The 21,302-nt window shown below is 42.1% G+C and overlaps 1 protein-coding gene across 8 annotated transcripts in view; it reads left to right on the forward strand.

Moving 5' to 3' along the window:
* The window catches only part of ptprub (protein tyrosine phosphatase receptor type Ub), a 358,144-nt gene extending 340,295 nt beyond the window's left edge, over positions 1-17,849 (forward strand). For all 8 annotated transcript variants that reach the window (XM_029738216.1, XM_029738219.1, XM_029738220.1 and 5 more), the window contains 5 exons: positions 3,381-3,695; positions 4,674-4,799; positions 6,089-6,246; positions 14,824-14,959; positions 17,606-17,849. In XM_029738216.1, the coding sequence (XP_029594076.1) occupies positions 3,381-3,695; positions 4,674-4,799; positions 6,089-6,246; positions 14,824-14,959; positions 17,606-17,674 (804 nt within the window). In that variant the 3' untranslated portion in view covers positions 17,675-17,849. The remainder of the gene's footprint in view (positions 1-3,380; positions 3,696-4,673; positions 4,800-6,088; positions 6,247-14,823; positions 14,960-17,605) is intronic.
* Positions 17,850-21,302: the final 3,453 nt, after the last annotated feature.

Below are 21,302 nucleotides of genomic sequence, written 5' to 3' on the forward strand. Positions count from 1 at the left end.
ATCTTAACATAATCACTAGTTAACAACACATGGTTGATGATATTACTAGTTTATCTAGCTTGTCCTGCGTTGCATATAATCGATGCGGTGCCTGTTAATTTATCATTGAATCGCGCATTCGTGAAAAAAGCACTGTCGTTGCACCAATGTGTACCTAACCATAAACATCAATGCCTTTCTTAAAATCAATACACAAGTATATACTTTTAAACCTGCATATTTAATTGATATTGCCTTTTAATGTTAATTTATTTTAACTAGGGAAATTGTGTCACTTCTCTTGCGTTCTGTGCATCAGAATCAGGGTATATGCAGCAGTTTGTGCCACCTGGCTCATTGCGAACTGTGTGAAGACTATTTCTTCCTAACAAAGACAGCCAACTTCGCCAAACGGGGGATGTTTTAACAAAAGCGCATTTTCGAAAAAAGGACAATCATTGCACCAATGTACCTAACCACAAACATCAATGCCTTTCTTAAAATCAATACACAGAAGTATATATTTTTAAACCTGCATATTTAGTTAAAAGAAATTCATGTTATCAGGCAATATTAAACTAGGGAAATTGTGTCACTTCTCTTGCATTCATTGCACGCAGAGTCAGGGTATATGCAACAGTTTTGGCCGCCTGGCTTGTTGCGAACTAATTTGCCAGAAATTTACGTAATTATGACATAACATTGAAGGTTGTGCAATGTAACAGCAATATTTAGACTTATGGATACCACCTGTTAGATAAAATATGGAACGGTTCCGTATTTCACTGAAAGAATAAACGTTTTGTTTTCGAAATGAAATTATATTTTCCGGATTTGACCATATTAATGACCTAAGGCTCATATTTCTGTGTGTTATTATATTAGAATTAAGTCTATAATTTGATAGAGCAGTCTGACTGAGTGGTGGTAGGCAGCAGCAGGCTCATAAGCATTCATTCAAACAGCACTTTACTGCGTTTGCCAGCAGCTCTTCGCAATGCTTCAAGCATTGCGCTGTTTATGACTTCAAGCCTATCAACTCCCGAGATTAGGCTGGCAATACTAAAGTACCTATTAGAACATCCAATAGTCAAAGGTATATGAAATACAAATGGTATAGAGAGAAATAGTCCTATAATAACTACAACCTAAAACTTCTTACCTGGGAATATTGATGACTCATGTTAAAAGGAACCACCAGCTTTCATATGTTCTCATGTTCTGAGCAAGGAACTTAAACGTTAGCTTTTTTACATGGCACATATTGCACTTTTACTTTCTTCTCCAACACTTTGTTTTTGCGTTATTTAAACCAAATTGAACATGTTTCATTATTTATTTGAGACTAAATTGATTTTGATGTATTATATTAAGTTAAAATAAAATTGTTCATTGTTCATTCAGTATTGTTGTAATTGTCATTATTACAAATATATAAAAAATTTGCAGATTATTCGGTATCGGATTTTTTTGGTCCTCCAAGTATCGGTATCTGCGTTGAAAAATCATAATCGGTCGACCTCTACTCTCAAAGCACTTTATGATTACAGATGTGAGTGCTACAGGGTGTCATGTAAATATCTTCCCAGCGTGAAATAGTTCCAAATCGTTCTGATTGTGATGTCATGTTGTAAACATTTTCACATGTTCCAGTCAATAATTGCATGAGTGTCTGTGCGGATGGCTGAGCTCGTTTCTCTCACATCCCCCCCCCCCCCCTTTTAAAAGATTTAGATGCACTATTGTAAAGTGGTTGTTCTACTGGATATTATAGGTGAATGCACCAATTTGTAAGTCGCTCTGGATAAGAGCGTCTGCTAAATGACTTAAATGTAAATGTAATGTAAATGTATCTAGCTAACTAGCATAATTAGCTGTAAACTGGTCGAGATGGCTTGTTCTCAGATGTGTGCAGTTTTAACTTGTTTATATAACTAACTAACAAATATATGCACTGTCAATCGAAAACATAGCGCCCAAGTCTTTGCATTCGCAAAAAAATCTCTCCTCACATTAACCCTCAACACTTCGACGCGCGAGTCTGGGTATTTATATGCTGACCTCATGCCTCAACAAGCTTCTGATTGGTGAGAGTCAATACTCCTGACCACCATTGATTGGCAGATGTGTAAAGCAAATGCCTGTGCCCACAGAACAGTTTTTCGAGGGAGGGTGTGAGAGAAACATCCGCAGGAGCTCAGCCATCCACCTAGAGATGCACGTGTAATTATTGAGCTGGGAACATTTTCACGCTGGGAGAAATTTTTACATGACACAGGGCAGTAGTCATTGTTGCATGAAGCCTTAGAGTTCTTGGGAACAGGAATGACGATGGTCATTAAAATATGTGTGGATTACAGACTAGAACAAGGAGAAGTTGAAAATTACCGTGAGTATGCCTGCCAGCTCTGAGTACGCGTCCTGGAATACCATCAGTCCCTGCGGCCTTGCGGGGGTTGACATGATTAAAGACCTTACTCATGTCGGCCTCGGGAATGCGAGATCACCCAGTCCTCTGCATCGGTGATGGCCCTCACACCTGGCACACTTTAACAGTTTACTGTGTTTTTCCTTATATTCTCCATATCAATTATGCCACTTTCATTACTTGACGATTTATTACTTAGGTGGGGGAAACATTTGGTCTTTGATTACAGATTGTTAGCTCTTACCTAACTTAGATGGTCAAGTGAATCCCTTTGATCCTGTAATTCACCCAACATACATTCCTTCTGAAAGGATCCATGCAATGTATGCCAAGTGCAACCTCAATAAAACCTCTAGCTATATTTTGCTCATGCCGTATCTATCAAAAAGCCCAGATAGAGCCAATACCAGCCAGTATCACTAAAATCAGCATTTCCCAGATCTGTTATTGATGTGGTGCATTAATGATCCAACTATTCTGTTCATATTGTTTTATGTAATTAGGGTGGAATGCTTGTTAATGTTCATCAAAGGGAATAGGTGCAAAATATTCAGTTTTTCATTTGTTTTCCCCAAGGTTCATAACATTTGTGTTCATTATGCTTGAGGCTGGCCTAATTTTTCCAATTTGTTATTGAACTCTATGACTATTTCAGAGTGATGTTAAACTATTTAAAGATGCTTCTAACTGGTATTGACAGAGAATAATGAGTGGCCAATCTGTCATTAGCACGCTGTTTCTCCACCCCCACTTCCTCCCCTTCTATCTGTCCACCTCCATCAATTCCCACCTTTCCCTCTTTTTTCTTCATCACCTATTTTTATTTCTGGTACTTCATCTCACCTCTCCTCACACCTCACCAATCTCATAAATTCTCCCTCCATTAAATCTTTATATCCATCCCTCCCTCCCACCCCTCTTTTCTTCCTCCCCTCCATCTTCCCTCCCTTTCCACCTCCCCTTCCTCCTCCAGACGTTGAACTCGGTCACCCCTCACCTGGACGTGGAGGAGTGCAGCATCGCCCTGCTCCCCAGGAACCGGGAGAAGAACCGCAGCATGGACGTGCTGCCGCCCGACCGCGCCCTGGCATTCCTGGTCACCACTGAGGGCGAGAGCAACAACTACATCAACGCGGCACTCACTGACAGCTTCCACCAGCCCGCTGCCTTCATCGTCACCCCTCACCCGCTCCCCGGCACCACCGCCGACTTCTGGAGGTTGGTGTTCGACTACGGCTGCACCTCGGTGGTCATGCTCAACCAGCTCAACCAGTCCAACTCTGCCTGGGTGAGCTATATATTTTAGTATTTATGTATATTAAGGTATACTGTTTGCATGTAATGTATATGTTAAGGAATGCAGTTTATTAGGAAGGGACAGTGTTAAATATGTGAATCCGCATTTCACTTTTCACAGTGAGAAGTGCTGCAGATCCGAGTCTGAATCTAGTTCGGATTCTACTGGCAGTGTCTGGGATGCTGTGTCTTAGCTCAACTCTTGCTCCTGTGTCCATAGTTCTGATAGCAGAAGACTTAGCCAGTCAGAGCCATGCTGCTCTGCCATCATGTAGTTGTATGAGTGTGTGTGCTTTTGGATTCGTTTTTTCACACCGCATTGTGCCTCTTTGATGTCTGACCACATTGATATTGTGGAGTCAGTAACACTCCTCGCTTCATTTCGATCTCTAGAGAATCAGCTATATCACTTTTAGTCCTACCCCTAAGCTATAACTCAAGGTTTCTCTTTGTAGGTATCTCACAGTGTCTGCCTGATTGTCTCTTAATGAATTACAAGACACTCGTCACAGGGCATTACCCCATCCCCCTCTACTCCTGTCTCATCTCCTTAATACCGGCCCAGCTCTGTCTCACTCTCCCACACATACACATTCTCTCTCTCTCGCTCTCTCTATCTATCTATCTTTCTCTCTCTCTCTCTCTCTCTCTCTCTCTCTCTCTCTCTCTCTCTCTCTCTCTCTCTCTCTCTCTCTCTCTCTCTCTCTCTGCACTCACTCTGTTTCATCATGTGAGAGCCCTTCCTCTCAGAAAGGTCTGCTTTTGTTACCAGTTCCAATCACATGCTGTTGGAACGCTTTTGGAGTCGTAACAGGGTGGTTCTGGGGGTGAATTAATTGGACTGATATTTCCCTTTTGGAATCTTGACAGTGATCTATAGGTCCCAAAGATGCCAAATTAACTATTTTCTCCTCCTCCTTTTTTCACTCTACCCTCCCTCTCTGTCTCTTTCCCCTCTCTCTCTCTCTAGCCCTGTGTCCAATACTGGCCAGAGCCTGGTCTACAGCAGTATGGGCCAATGGAGGTTGAGTTCCTGTCCACGTCAGCTGACGACGACGTCATCACTCGTCTGTTCCGTGTCAAAAACGTGACAAGAGTGAGTCACTAAGAACATTTATACACACTTGCATGGACACACACACGCACACACACAGAGGAGATGCTTTCAACATTATAAAACAACCGTCTCCCTTTTTCAATTTCCTGCCTGTCATTACATTGATGGGCATCTTCCTTTTCTTCCTGCCGGGATACTAACGGGGACTTTGACCGTAATGCATGTCACATGCACAATGTGTGATATTCTAATAGGCTCAAATGCATATTTTCTCACCCTTTTTATTTATTCATATAGCATGTCACACATTTAAATCAAATACCTGATGTAGAGAATCAGGCAGAACTCATGAAATAGGCTACATGTCAATCCCAACTGAAGAAGATTACAGCTCTGTTGTAAAAGTACAGGGAGTACTGGTGTTGTCAAAGTCCCCCTTAGTATGCCGGCAGGAAGAAAAGGAAGATGCCCATCAATTTTCCCTCCCTACCTCTGTGAAGAACAATAGAGACTTTGTTTGGTGTGCATGTGCATGCATGTCCTTGCTTGTGCGTATGCGTACTTGCCTTCGTGTGTGTCTTAATTATCTCTTTCTGTCTGTCAGAACGGTAGAAAGAACAAAGTGTGTGTACAATACTGTGTGTGGGTGTGTAAATGAGTAGGTGTGTTGCATCACTGTCAACCAGATTGGCACTTCCATGCGAGGCCTGTCCCTGCTGGCAGGCTGTGTGACAGGAGGTGCCCATAACCACCCTCAGAGTGGCATCCTCCTTTCCCCAATCTACCCTTCCTGTCATCCCTCCTCACCTACACTACCTCTCTCCTCCACACTGCACTGTCAAACAGCACCTCACACAACCCGGAACAATGCAACCCACAGATAGCATAGTGTGGGGAAATGATGTGTTTGTGTGAAACGAGGGTGTGTGCATGTGTTTGTGTGTGTGAGAGAGAGAGAGAGAAATAGGTCCATAGAGCATCTGAAAATCCCACTTCCATGATTGTAACTTCTCCTTGCATCCTATTTGTTTGTGTTAGTCCAATCTGCATGACTTACAGTGCATCCCTAGCTCCTTACGTTTAGGGCTGGAGGCTGTTATATCTGTCACGTGTGCCCCTGCAGCAGCAGAGTGATATTAATGCAGGTGCTAGTATGGGCTATAGCTCTGAGCACACAGGGACATCTCCCTTTCCCATCCCAGGTCTCAGTCTCACCAGCAGACTACAAATCTCACACACACTTATCGACACACATGAACTAGCAACACGTAGGCAGGAACTCATGCACAAACACACACATTCAGGTCTTGTTTTCTTTCTGTCCTTAGCTCCAGGAGGGCCAGCTGGTGGTGTGTCAGTTCCAGTTCCTGCGCTGGTCAGCCTACCGCGACGTGCCCGACTCCAAGAAGGCCTTCCTCAGCCTGCTGGCTCATGTGCACAAGTGGCAGAGGGAGTGTGGAGATGGCCGCACTGTTGTCCACTGCCTGTGAGTTTTCCTGACAATCTGACACACACACAAGTGCTCACATGCACGAACGCAATCACTGACACACAAGCACACACACAGACATACACAGGTAGCCTAGCGACAGGTAGCCTAGTGGTTAGAGCGTTGGGCTAGTAACCCGAAAGGTTGCTGGATCGAATCCCCGAGCTGACAAGGTAAAAATCTGTCGTTCTGCCCCTGAGCAAGGCAGTTAACCCACTGTTCCCCGGTAGGCCGCCGTTGTAAATAAGAATTTGTTCTTAACTGACTTGCCTAGTTAAATAAAGGTAAAAAAATACACACACAACAGCAGTACTCCAAGCATAGTTCATCACAGACTGGAGGTCAGCTTGGCCTTCACCTAATCAAACACCAGCCGCCAATCACAGACAATGAAGTAGGCGTTACCACTTGATTAACACCGGTTCATAATGGTAGCAATCAGGTACCAGCCTTCAGGAACGCCCCTGCCCAATCAACAACTACAGACCAACCCTCAGGACATACACCAATCAGTGTAAGAGGTGGTTTGAGCAGTAAGCATGACGCCAGATGGCTTCTTGGCTGCATTGCACTGTACTCTCCTCCTCTCATAAGAACTCAGCTCAGGACCTGACTGAATATGGAGCCTTATGCACATTGCTGAACCATGACACGTGCGCCTCCACCACCACAGTCCAAGAACACATCACTCAGTGCTGTCACACAGCATTACCCACGGCAACCGGGAAAGAGATTATGGCAATGAAATCAATTATGGCTTAATACAGAATGTGCCAGCTCTCACGATAGTAAATTCCAGGCTGCCAAACCGCTGACGCCGATTGATTACCTTAATATTGCCCGTATTGGCTGCCACGGCGAATGGGCGCCTGCCTTCCCAGGGTACATGTCAGGAATGAGAATGTGGCCTCGCCTCCTTTGTTTATTAATGTTCCTTTTGCTTATGATGATAACCCATACTGTCTAGCGTCACAAAATGCCACACACAACAAGCTTACTGGACCCTGTCCTCGCATTTCAAGGCTGCGTTGAGACAATGACTTATCAGTGACCCAAGCCCTACCATTTTGTTGCTGAGCTGTTGTAGTGCTGCTGCAAATGTACATTTTCCCAGAGGTGTTCACATTCATAATGTAAGTAACCTAATTTATGTTCCTCTAAATGCCTCTGTCAAAACAACAGCTATTCTCAGCAGTAAGCCTAAAACCTATTCTTGTGGGAAGTTGCTATAGACCACCAAGTGCTAACAGTCAGTATCTGGATAATATGTGTGAAATGCTTGATAATGTAGGTGACATCAACAGAGAGGTATATTTTCTGGGTGACCTAAATATTTACTGGCTTTCATCAAACTCAAGAAAAAGCTTCAGACTGTAACCAGTGTCTGCAAACTGGTTCAGGTTATCTCATGATGTCTTAATACAGAATGTGCCAGCTCTCACGATAGTAATTGATACCCCTACCAGGGTATTTACAAACAGAACAGGAACTAAATCATTCACTTGTATTGACCACATCTTTACTAATGCTGCAGAAATCTGCTCTTAAGCAGTATCCAAACCCATCCGATGTAGTGATCATAATATATCCATATCTAGGGAAAAACAAAGTTCTAAAGACTGGACCTAAAAAAAAAAGTGTAAGTGATCATACAAGAGGTTTTGCAATAATTCCTATGTTGAAGATGTGAAAAATATTTGTTGGCCTGATGTGTGTAATGAGGAACATCTTGACGCTGCACAAAATTGCTTCTTCCAGTTACTGACAAGCATGCAACCATAAAGAAAGTGACTGTTAAAAATTCCAAATCCCCATGGATAGATGATTCATTGAAACACTGTATGGCTCAGAGGAATGAGGCTAAGGGAATGGCAAATAAGTCTGGCAACACAGCAGATTGGCAAACATAGAGTAAATTGAGAACTCACGTAACTAAACTTAACGAAAAGAAGAAGAAACTAAACTCTGGAACAAATATAAATTATATGAAGAATGATAGACAAAAGCTCTGGAGTACCTTAAATGAAATTATAGGCTTTTAAACTAAGCTAACTCAGCTCCATGCTTCATTGAGGTTAATGGCTCATTCATAATAGTATCAACCAGGTTGGCACCCGAAAGGACTTTGACATCGTTCATGCTGCTCGTTCACGCTGCTCGTTCCGTGGGTAAGCAAAAGCTCCTACCATTGTCTCTTCCAAGCATTTTTGACCTGTGTTTTGGCTTAATGCACTGCATACTGCTTGTATCCACAGCACTAACGTGCGAGTTGGTAATCTCCCGCTCATTTAGTAAAGTGCAGCCAGGATCCATACAGTGAGTAAGTTGACCGCTTTCTCTCTGTTTATCGTACTGCTGCATGTGTGTTGCTTGTGTGTGTTTGCCATTTCACTGGCGGAGCTTGTTTTCGGGATGTGGGTTGTGTTTGCAAACTCCTTTTAGCTCACAACAAGCTTGTAGCATGGCTAATTCTAGACAGAAAAACTCAGCAAATGTCAATGTGGAAGAGGAATATGTCTCAAGCAGTACACTCCATGAACTACTTGATCAACAAAAGTAGTTCTATAAAGATGTAATTGATCTGCTGGAAAATAACTTTGAGTCCTTCCTGCAACTCTTTTGTCAATTCTACCAACAAAAGGGTTGATGTTCTGTTCAAGCATGTAATGGAATTTAAACACAGTTTGGAATTTACGCAGTCGGAGGTGGAGAATCTAAAGGGCACGAATGTCATCAGCCAGACCTCATTCAAACCATGTCTGAGGACCTTGTTAGCTCGGGGATTCTGGCCCAACCCTCTCACCACCTCTAACCACACCTGCCGACCCTTCTTCCTTTAAAAGTTGCATTATACTGCAGCACACCTTGCGGTCTGCCGCAGAATTCTATGGTACTTTATTTAATTGTCAGCCATTGTTACCATTAATGCTAGTTAGTGCTAGTTTAACCACCAGAGGGCACCTTGGAGAAGCATTTGATAGCCTTCAATATTGGCTGTACTAGAGAATTTAAAACCTTTTTTGTAAGAACATAGTATATGGGATTGATTTTAAGGAATTTAGCTTAATTAATTTGATTAATATTATGGTGTTTCTAATCCAAGAAAAATGAAACCCTCAGGGCTTCTGTTAGGATGGAACGAAAAATATAGCGCTGTACAACATGATGGTCGGGAGTAGGCTACAGTACTGAGCATAACATTTCCACACCCTAATTGTAGTCTAACCAAAACCCAAACGGAGATTCAGTTAAAATAAAAATGTAATTGATTTATCAAGATCAGTCCCCATGCTTGTCTCAGAGCGGGTAGGCTATTGCTTCAAATCCTATTGCTTCTAACTTCAATATACTTTTTAAATAAATACGACCTACACGACTTTTAACAGCACATTACTCAACACTAGTGAGACTCATGTCGACTACAGTAGGCCTACACTATATCGGATTCTTTTTTTCAATGATGTGACTCTCAGCTAATGATTTGATTTAGAGGATTGGAGAATTCTAAATGAATATCTAAGGGGCTATTTTCGTTGCGACAAATCTGTTCTGTGAGAATAATTCAAAAATGAATTATTAATAATCGCTTTGTTTAAAAAATAACCATATTTTGGAGGTTTAGTTTTCAAATAACGTAAAGTGAGCGAGAAAAAGGCCATTCTTGAACATGGGGTGAGACATTGTTACTAATTTCTAAATAAAGCCAGTTTGTTATTTAGAATTATTTATTTCTCTTTTTAGAGGGAGAGAAACTAAAACCCTACCTTCGCCTCATGGGTCTCACGGTCGCGGCCGGCACGGTTATTGAACCAGCATCTGTAGCAACATAGTTGTCTTAGACCCTGCACCACTCGGGCACTGTACAATGTGACCGGTCGGGAGTAGGCTACAGTACTACAGTAAGAGCAAAATAATCCTAACATTTCCACACCCTAATTGTAGTCTTAAGTTTCTCTTAGAATAAAAACCTTGGTGTAACAAAAGTTTAGTAAGTAATACTGAAGTCGTGCACAATTATCAGTTTCTGTTTGGTTTATGTCGCCCATTCGTTGTCAGAGAGACAGCAGCGCCTTGGGACCCAAAAGCATAATCGGTGCTCTAATTCCCCCTTGCGCTGGTCTGGAGTAATGACGTAGTGACGCAGGGTACCGTACTAAACCACAAATTACCTCTATGTCCCGCAGCATAGTCGCAAAACTTTTAGTTGAGCAAACACTGTAGCTAGCAAGCTAGCCAACGTTAGCCAGTTAGCTTGGGTGCTTGACTGCTGCTGTTAGGGTAGAACGCTCGGATCAACCCTTAAAGAGATGGGTGGGGCTAAAGCTTAAGAGGGTGTGAACGATACTGAATCTAATCAAATCAATCTTTATTTGTCACATACACGTGTTTAGCAGATGTTATTGCGGGTGTAGCGAAATGCTTGTTTCTAGCCGTAACAGTGCAGTAATATCTAACAATTTCACAACAATACACACAAATCTAAAGTAAAGGAATGTAGTTAAGAATATATAAATATTGGTCGAGCAATATCAGAGCGCATAGACTTATGTACAGTAGAATAGGATATAATACAGTATATATATATGAGATGAGTAATGCAAAATATCTAAACATTATTAAAGTGACTAGTGTTCTATTATTAAAATGGCCAGTGATTCCAAATATATGTATATAGGGCAGCAGCCTCTAATGATAGTGATGGCTATTTAACAGATTTTAACAGTCTGATGGCCTTGAGATAGAAGCTGTTTTTCAGTCTCTTTGTTCCAGCTTTGATGCACCTGTACTGACCTCACCTTCTGGATGATAGCATTGTGAACAGGCAGTGGCTCGGGTGGTTGTTTTTCTTGATGATCTTTTTGGCCTTCCTGTGACATCGGGTGCTGTAGGGCGGACCGCACCACCCTCTGGAGAGCCTTGCGGTTGCGGGCGGTGCAGCTGCCGTACAAGGCAGTGATACAGCCTGACAGGATGCGCTCAATTGTGCATCTGTAGAAGCTTGTGAGGGTTTTAGGTTCCAGAGGCACTGTTGCACCTTCTTCACCACACTGTCTGTGTGGATGGACCATTTCAGTTTGCCAGTGATATGTACGCCGAGGAACTTGAAGCTTTTCGCCTTCTCCACTACGGTCCCATCGATGTGGCTTTTCTGGCACCACACTTCCAGGGCCCTCACCTTCTCCCTGTAGGCTGTCTCCTCATTGTTGGTAGTCAGGCCTACTACTGTGGTGTCATCTGCAAACTTGATGATTGAGTTGGAGGCGTACGAGGCCACGCAGTTATGGGTGAACAGGGAGTATAGGAGGGGGCTGAGCACACATCCTTGTGGGGCCCCAGTGTAGAGTATCAGTGGAGTGGAGTTATTTTTTCCTACCTTCACCACCTGGGGGTGGCCCGTCAGCAAGTCCAGGACCCAGTTGCACAGGGCGGGGTTCAAACCCAGGGCCTCAAGCTTAATAATGAGCTTGGGGGTTACTATGGTGTTGAATGCTGAGCTATAGTCAATGAACAGCATTCTTACATAGGTATTCCTCTAGCCTAGATGGGATAGGGTAGTGTGATTGCATAGTCTGTGGATCTATTTGGGCGGTAAGCAAATTGAAGTGTGTCTAGGGTGTCAGGTAAGGTAGAGGTGATTTGATCCTTGACTAGTCTCTCAAAGCATTTCATGATGACAGAAGTGAGTGCGACGGGGCGATAGTTATTTTGTTCAGTTACCTTTGCTTTCTTGGGTACAGGAACAATGGTGGACATCTTGAAGCATGTGTGGATGGTAGACTGGGATAGGGAGAAATGTAATATGTCCGTAAACACTCCAGCCAGCTAGTCTGCGCATGCTCTGAGGATGCGGCCAGGGATGTAGTCTGGGCCGGCAGCCTTGCGAGGGTTAACACGTTTAAATGTCTTACTCACGGCAGCCACGGAGAAGGAGAGCTCATAGTCCTTGGTAGCGGGCCTCGTCGGTAACACTGTTGTCCTCAAAGCGGATAAAGAAGATGTTTAGCTTGTCCGGAAGCAGACGTCGGTGTCCGCGACGTGGCTGGTTTTCCCTTTGTAGTCCGTGATTGTCTGTAGACCCTGCCACATACGTCTCGTGTCCGAGCCGTTGAATTGCGACTCCACTTTGTCTCTATACTGACGTTTTGTCTGTTTGATTGCCTTACGGAGGGAATAACAACACTTTGTATTCGGCCACATTCCCAGTCACCTTGCCATGGTTAAATGTGGGGCAGAAATGTGATGAACTGACTTCTTGGAAGGTGGCATCCTATGATGGTGCTTTGTTGAAAGTCACTGAGCTCTTCAGTAAGCCCATTCTACGGCCAATGTTTGTCTATGGATTTTATTCACCTGTCAGCAGCGGGTGGGGCTGAAATAGCCAAATCCACTCATTTGAAGGGGTGTCCACATACTTTTATATATAGTGTACATATAATTGGCTATATAGTTATGTTTATGATAGAGATCAGTCTGTTTATGCAAACGGCTCTGCATCTACCAAGGCGAAGATATCCTGTGGTGTGCCACAGGGTTTGTTATTCCTAATCTATATCAATGCCCTTGCTGCTGTGTCTTCTACTGTACTTCCCATTTTCTTTGCTGACAATACCAATTTGATTTTATCACACAATAATTTTGATTCACTAATTAATAAAGCCAACTCAGGCATGGCCAAGTTTTCTGAACAAATTATCTTTAAATGTAAAAAAAATCCTACTTTATTGTATTCACTAGTAAGAATAGGAAATATTGTACAACATTTTTTGCCAGAATCCCATTTGGTGGGAATGAAATGAAACAAGTCAGTTCCAGAGTTTTAATTGATGAAAAGTTATCCTGGAAAGATCCTATTCAATTTGTCTGCAGCAAAGTGATGAAATCTGTGGATATCATCAGAAAGATTAGTGGTTTGGTTCATCAGGCATGCTTCCTAACTCTATACTATAGCTTAATTTAAACATATCTCATTTACTGTAATATTGTCATTCTTGGTCAGGGAGTCTTGGTGGTTCCAAACTTCTTCCATTTAAGAATAATAGAGGCCACTGTGTTCTTGAGAATCTTCAATGCTGCAGAAATGTTTTGGTACCCTTCCCCAGATCTGTGCCTCGACACAATCATGTCTCGGAGCTCTATGGACAATGGCTTGGTTTAGTTTTTTTACTGTGGGACCTTATATAGACAGGTGTGTGCCTTTCCAAATCATGTCCAATCAATTGAATTTATGACAGGTGGACTCCAATCAAGTTGTAGAAACAAGGATGATCAATGGACACGGAATGCACCTGAGCTCAATTTCTGAATATTTATGTAAATAAGGTATTTCTGTTTGAAATGAAAACATGTTTTCACTTTGTCATTATGGGTTATTGTGTGTATATTGCTTTGAATTTTTATTTATTTATATATTTTAGAATAAGGTTGTGAAGTAGCAAAATGTAGAGAAAGCCATGGGGTTTGAATACTTTCTGGAAACATTTTGTCTGCAACAGTAAAATAAATAAATGACACTTTTAGCTCCAGTCAGTTTTAGAATGGGTAACTAGCAATAGCCTGGTGCTAAATATCTCAAAAACTCGCAGCATAATTTTTGGAACAAATCACTCGCTCAACCCTAAACTTCATTTGGATCTATTATTGAATAATGTGGCTATTGAGCAAGTTGAATAGACTAAACTGCTGGGTGTCACCCTTGATAGCAAGCTATCATGGTCAAAACATGTAGAATCAATGGTTTCTAAAATGGGAAGAGGTCTGTCCATGATAAGGCATTGCTCTGCTTTCTTGATATCTCAGTCAACCAGACAGGTCCTACAGGCCCTACTTTTGTCGCACCTGGACTGCTGTCCAATTGTGTGATCAGATGCAGCAAAGAAGTACATAGGAACATTTCACTTAGATGTACACGGAGGGCGAATGTCAATAACATGCATGTCAATCTCTCCTGGCTCAAAATTGAAGAGAGATGGACTGCATCACTATTGGTCGTGGTACGAGGTGTTGATCTGTTGAAGGTACTAACCTGTCTGTTCAAGCAGTTGGCACACAGTTCGGACACTTATTGGTATCACACAAGACATGCAACCAGAGGTCTCTTCACAGTCCAGGATAGAGGCTGGGAAACACACAGTATTAAATAGAGGCATGACATTAATGGAACTCTCTGCCACCCCAGGTAACTCAAGCTAGCAATAAAGCAGATTTAAAAAAAAAAAGAAACAGATAAATGACCTTACGGCACGACGGGGATTGTGAAAAGAAGCACAGACATTTTTATGCATTTTGTATTGTATTATGTATGTGATACGTGGTTGGGATACGGCTGTGATATGTGATTGTCTCGCCTGGCAATCTTAAGATGAATGCACTAGCTGTGGGCCACTCATGTAGTGCTGCTATGTATATTTATGTATATTGTGTATTTTATCTGTTGTATTGTTTCCTGTTTGGACCCCAGGAAGAGTAGGGCAGCAGCTAATTGGAGATCCTAATAAATACTAAAATCCTAGCATCTTAACATTGAAGGTTGTGTTTCAACTCCTCCTTCTCTAACAACTCTTCCCTGTCTTATAGGAGCGGCGGTGGGCGCAGTGGGACATTCTGTGCCAGCACCATCCTGCTGGAGATGATCCAGTACCAGAACATGGTGGACATCTTCTACTCCGTCAAGACGCTCCGCAACTCCAAACCCAACATGGTGGAGTCACTGGTAGGTGCAGTGGAGCTGACCGGCTGCAATTTAGTTTTGCAGTATTTTAGCGATGACTATGAATGTGTCTGCCTTTGATTAATCAGATTTGTATTAGTGTTATTACTATAGCCACTATTATCAATTATATTTCTATTCAATCAATTAGGGGGAGGGAGCCGAGGAATTCCGTCCTGGGTTAAACGCGATGTAAATGGAACATAATTCCCTTTTTTATGCACTTTTCTCTCTGTGTATTCTGACCTTGAACTTAAGCATGAGAATAGCATGCTATTCACCCGTTATTCGTTTGAGGTGGAGCTCGACTAAGCTCGAGGTGGAGCTCGAATGGCAGAGGTGTGTCTACAGATATGCTGTATTATGATCTTGACTTAATTCCCTAATAATTCCACCACATTTACATGCGAGGAAACCATGACTAAGGTCTAGTGAACCTATCGGTTCCAAGTGTAAAAAATAATCTACTTAATTCTTTATTGATGGAAATAACACCATTCTCCATGCACTGTAATTCACAACTTGATAAGACCTATTGATAAGAGCTATGTAAATGAGTAATCCGTTTGGATAAAGTGAAAGTAAATATAAATTACACTTATTTTAGATCTATTTAATCTTATGATCGCCGGATACAAATGTGAAACCAGTCATATTGCAGCAAACTGAAGCATGTCAACATATCAACTTTCCCAGAGTAAAGTTTATGAAAGGCTGTGCCATTATGCAGAATTTAAATTGAATGTATGGCCTTTTAACTTTGCAGGGCACTCTCGAATGCCACAATTATAGGCTACCCCGACTTTCTCTGTCTCATGTTACATTTCAGTATTGACTGTCAGTAGGCCTTAAACCACACATTCAGCGACCAATAAAATGTTATTTCATTTGATTTACTGTTAGTTCCCTTCAGTTGATATAGCCTATATTATTACATTGTTTTGTTTACCTTCATTTATTTACTCTGTAAATGCTTCACGGCCGTTCGGTTGTTGCTGAGGATCATTACTAACAGTTGATAATATTAAAAAAAGACATGTAGGCTAATTAAATCATTATGAAACAGAACGCAGACCAAGCCGTAACAGTTTGAACCCGACGCATGGCGCAATACTTGGCCTTGTTATCACACAGTTCTATCGTTGTCTGTTGTCTGCATTAACCATATTCTCCCTATTTTAATTCTATGTACACTAATCTTCCAACATTAGCATGGATTGAAGAACTGAATGTGTCAATTTTCAGAAGGAATCAAACCACTGTTTTCTTTCTTTCGTGCGTAAAGGCTCTCCAAACCTGGTTTTATGATTCATAAATACTTTCCTAAACCTAAATAATCTACAAGATCAGAGTATTTTTTTCATCTACCAATTGGTGCTGAAATGGAGACGAATATGCATATATTTAGAAGGCATTCTTTCATTGATGCCTGATATTCTGAACCCGTTCTTTCGATATATTCTAGTCTGTCGACAAAATTCTTACTCTACTGAACAAAAATATAAATGCAACATGTGAAGTGTATGTACCATACGCATAAATTCCATACTTCTCGAAACTTTTGTGCACAAATTTGTTTACATTACTGTTAGTGAGCATTTCTCTTTTGCCAAGACAATCCATCCACCTGAAAGGTGTGGCATATCAAGAATCTGATTAAACAGCATGATCATTACACATGTGCATCTTGTGCTGGGGACAATAAAAGGCCACTCGAAGATGTGCCGTTTTGTCACACAACACAATGCCACAGATGATCTCTCAAGTTTTGAGGGAGTGTGCAATTGTCATGCTGACTGCAGGAACGTCCACCAGAGCTGTTGCCAGAGAATTTAATGTTAATATATGTACCATTAGCCACCTCCAACGTCGTTTTAGAGAATTTGGCAGTACATCCAACCGGCCTCACAACCGCAGACCATGTGTAACCACGGCAGCCCAGGGCCTCCACTCCACATCCGGCTTCGTTACGTGCAAGATCGTCTGAGACCAGCCATCCAGATAGCTGCTGAAACGGAGGATTATTCCTGTCTGTAATAAAGCCCTTTTTGTGGGGAAAAACATATTCTGATTGGCTGGGCTTGGCTCCCCAGTGGGTGGGCCGATGCCCATCCATGGCTGCGCCCCTGCCCAGTCATGTGAAATCCATAGATTAGGGTCCCAGTAATTTATTTAAATTGACTGATTTCCTTATGAGCTGTATCTCAGTAAAATCATTGAAATTGTTGCGTTTTTAAGATTTTTTGGTTCAGCATAAAAGGAGCACCATATTTAACGGGATGACTTAAGATACTGTAAATGTACTGAAAACACCTATTGAACGAATCTGTTGGCCAGCAAGTGGGAGGGTTTTCAGCAATTTAATTACATTTATTCAGAGTGCGCAAGGTAGCCACACCTGCAGAGCGCGTTACGTGAACGAAAAAGGTAAGTCCGAATACCAAATACTGCGAAGTGGTTGGGAAAGGCGTCGGGATCGGGTCCAAGATGAAATAGAATTTCAATTCAAGACTTAAAAAGTTACCTTTATTGAATCTTTTTCAATTTTTCAGTTCCTGAGTTGGAGTTTAAATGGATTTGAGCCTAACCCTACATATCACTACCATTGTTGGTCTATGTAACTAATGCATGTATGTGTGTTTTCTGCAGGACCAGTACCGATTTTGCTACGACCTTATCCTGGAGTACTTGGACTGCATAGAAGATAGCATGAGATAGCAATGTTCCGTAGCTGGTGGATCTCGTGGGCTGTGACTGCTGACTAGGTTACATACCCTGTGACCCCGTCAACATTTACTTTATTGTTTGGATTAATGGTCCTAAACTGTTGTGAAAGACAATAGATACAAATAAAAAAGGGGGAAGTGCTCCTCACTTTTAACCCTTAAATGTATAGCTGTGGTTTCGTTCATTTAATTGTTGACGTTGTTGTTTTCATTTCTGATACTTTCAGCTTCGTTTTTGTGTGTTTTTGGTCTTTGCCACTACTGGAGCTCTTTTGTGCTAAATGTTTCTGTGTCGTCAATGATGGAGAAACATGAGAGAGTACAAAGACCTGTGGAGAGGTCGCCCTGCCTTTCATCATTTTCTTCAAACATGAATGGCCTGGACAGTTTTTTTGTCTTGCTAAAAACAGAATTTGACTCTCTACATGAAAGTGTTCTAGGTTTCTCCAAGAGCTACAGCAACTGCAGTGTACTGTGGTGAATACAAGATATCTCTACCACAAACTGCCTTACCGTTCCCTAACACTGGGGAAGATATAGTACAACTCAATGGAAGGATTTCAATGGGCTACATGAACAACAATGCTTTGTGTAACAAATTTGGCAGTGCTATGATAAATAGATGAGTCATTGAGACAAAGGAGGATGAAGTACAATTTGATGTGTTTGCCTCTTTTTGTGATGGGCCAACCTAGTATGTCATAAGACTGATCCAATTCCCATCAAAAGGGATGCCTAACCTGTCACTTAATTCAATTGTGCCAATCCCACAGACTGACTTGAATACTGTCTTCACTTTGTTCTACTCCTTCATGTTGATACATGTATAGTGCATTTGGAAAGTATTCAGACCCCTTGACTTTTTCCACATTTTATTCTGTTACAGCCTCATTCTAACATGGATTACATCATTTTTCCCCTCATCAATCTACACACAATACCCCATAATGACAAAGCAAAAACTGTTTATTTTTTTATTTTTGCAAAACGGAAATACCTTATTTACAGACCCTTTGCTAGACTCAAAATGGAGCTTAGGTGCAATCTGTTTCCATTGTGCATCCTTGGGATGTTTCTACAACTTCACTGGACTCCACCTGTGGTAAATTCAATTGATTAGACATGATTTCGAAAGGCACACACCTGTCTATATAAGGTCCCAAAGTTGACAGTTCATTACAGAGCAAAAACCAAGCCATGAGATCGAAGGATTTGTCCGTACAGCTCCGAGACAGGTTTGTGTCGAGGCACAGATCTGGGGAAGGGTACCAAAACATTTATGCAGCATTGAAGGTCCCCAAGAACACAGTGGCCTCCATCATTCTTAAATGGAAGAAGTTTGGAACCATCAAGACTCTTCCTAGGGCTGGCCGCCCAGGACAAACTGAGCAAACGGGGGAGAAGGGCCTTAGTCGGGGAGGTGACCAAGAACCCAATGGTCACTCTGACAGAACTCCAGAGTTCCTCTGTGGAGATGGGAGAACCTTCCAGAAGGACAACCATCTCTGCAGCTTTCCACCAATCAGGCATCTATGGTAGAGTGGCCAGACGGAAGCCACTCCTCAGTAAAAGGCACATGAAAGCCCGCTTGGAGTTTGTAAAAAGGCACCTAAACACTCCCAGGCCCCGAGAAACAAGATTCTCTGGTCTAATGAAACCAAGATTGAACTCTTTGACCTGAATGCCAAGCGTAACATCTGGGGGTAACCTGGCATCATCCCTACGGTGAAGCATGGTGGTGGCAGCATAATGCTGTGGGGATGTTTTTCAGTGGCAGGGACTGGGACACTAGTCAGGATCGAGGGAAAGATTAACGGAGCAAAGTACAGAGATTCTTGATGAAATCCTGCTCCAGAGCGTTCACGACCTCAGACTGGGGTGAAGGTTTACCTTCCATCAGGACAACGACCCTAACCACACAGCCAAGACAGTGCAGGAGTGGCTTCGGGACAAGTCTCTGAATGTCCTTGAGTGGCCCAGCCAGAGCCCGGACTTGAACCCGATCGAACATCTCTGGAGAGACCTGAAAATAGCTCTGCAGCCACGCTCCCCATCTAACCTGACAGAGCTTGAGAGGCTCTGCAGAGATGAATGGGAGAAACTCCCCAAATACAGGTGTGCCCAGCTTGTAGCTTCATACATAAGACTCAAGGCTGCAAAAGGTGCTTCAACAAAGTACTGAGTAAAGGGTCTGAATACTTATGTAAATGTAATATTTCAGTGTTTTATTTGTAATAAATGTACAAACATTTCAAAAACACTGTTTTTGCTTTGTCAGTATGGTGTATTGTGTTTAGATTGAAGAGGGTGTGAACAAATGAATCCCTTTTTAGAATAAGGCTGTAACAAAATGTGGAAAAAGTCAGGGGGTCTGAATACTTTCCGAAGGCACTGTATTGGTAAAGCCACTGTTTTAAATGTGGAGGTGTGCAATATGATGATCCCCTTATGCAGTGGTCTTGAAAGCAAGCAGTGCAGTTGTACAGATAGATTTAAGAGGCCGAGTCATTAGAGAAAGATGTATAAGACATGTAAAGAGTTAAAACTGCCACTTTATCGGTGACCACTTGTCTATATGGGCAGTCCTTGTAGGACATCTGTGTTCTCTATCATTTCATGTGGTTTGACTCCCAGATAGGAATCCCTAAAGGGAATGCAATTGAACATATGCTCAAATACGTTTCAATATAAATTGGACCAAGCTTCATAAATGTGCTCTTACTTTTGTGTACCATAGTGTATTTATCTACCATGTTAGTCAAGTAGATAAGTACTGTACGGTGTGTGCCACACATCTAATTTGTTCAATATGTTTTACTGTGCTGGGGACTCCATTGATGTTCACACCATGCTCCGTAGTTAGAGTTAAATAAACAGGGGGAGTGGAAAACCTGGTTTTCCCCAATCAGGACCTTGTTCCACAATATAGACTGGTGTAGCTAACCCATTAGACCCTGTCTGTATGAAAATGCACAGCTCGTATATGCATGTTGGAATGTGTAGCCTATTATATGATCTGTGCTGAGACCCTGATCTCAAATTAAATGAAAAGTGCCCATAACCCATAGAACACTAACATGAAGCAAATCCCCTTTGGGATATTAAATGCAAAATTTGGTAACTAAATCAAGGGTCAGTAAACTAGTATTGCAGTCTCTACTAATGCCCACTAAGTGAGAACATAAGCAGTTCTCTATATATTGCTTTTTCTGCATATGATCTCAGGTTCTTACTGTGCTGTAATGGTGGTGCAAATGTCACTCCTATTGACCAGGAGTTCCTCCTCCTCTAAAAACCCCTCTCCTGGGGACTGGGACCTTACAATGAGTGGCATTCACCCCAACCACAGTAGCTAAGACAGACCCAGTCCCTGCTGGTTCTTAAATCCACGGTCTGGTCAAAGCACCAGGATGGAGGAAGTAGAGAAAGAGACAGTATTCCAGACCCCAACAGGGTCTTCAAAATCTGACAGATGTGCATCTTTTTCATGCAAAACTGGATTAGTAAAATGGTGAGGTTTGCTAGTGCAGTGCTTCCTGGGTTCTGTTGGGCACTTCATGTACAAAAGGCAACATTGCTCGTATTTGGAATCCCTGGACTACAAAAGAAAGTGCCTGGAC

This window comes from Salmo trutta, chromosome 37, assembly GCF_901001165.1.
Source record: "Salmo trutta chromosome 37, fSalTru1.1, whole genome shotgun sequence".
NCBI classification, from domain to species: Eukaryota; Metazoa; Chordata; class Actinopteri; order Salmoniformes; family Salmonidae; genus Salmo; species Salmo trutta.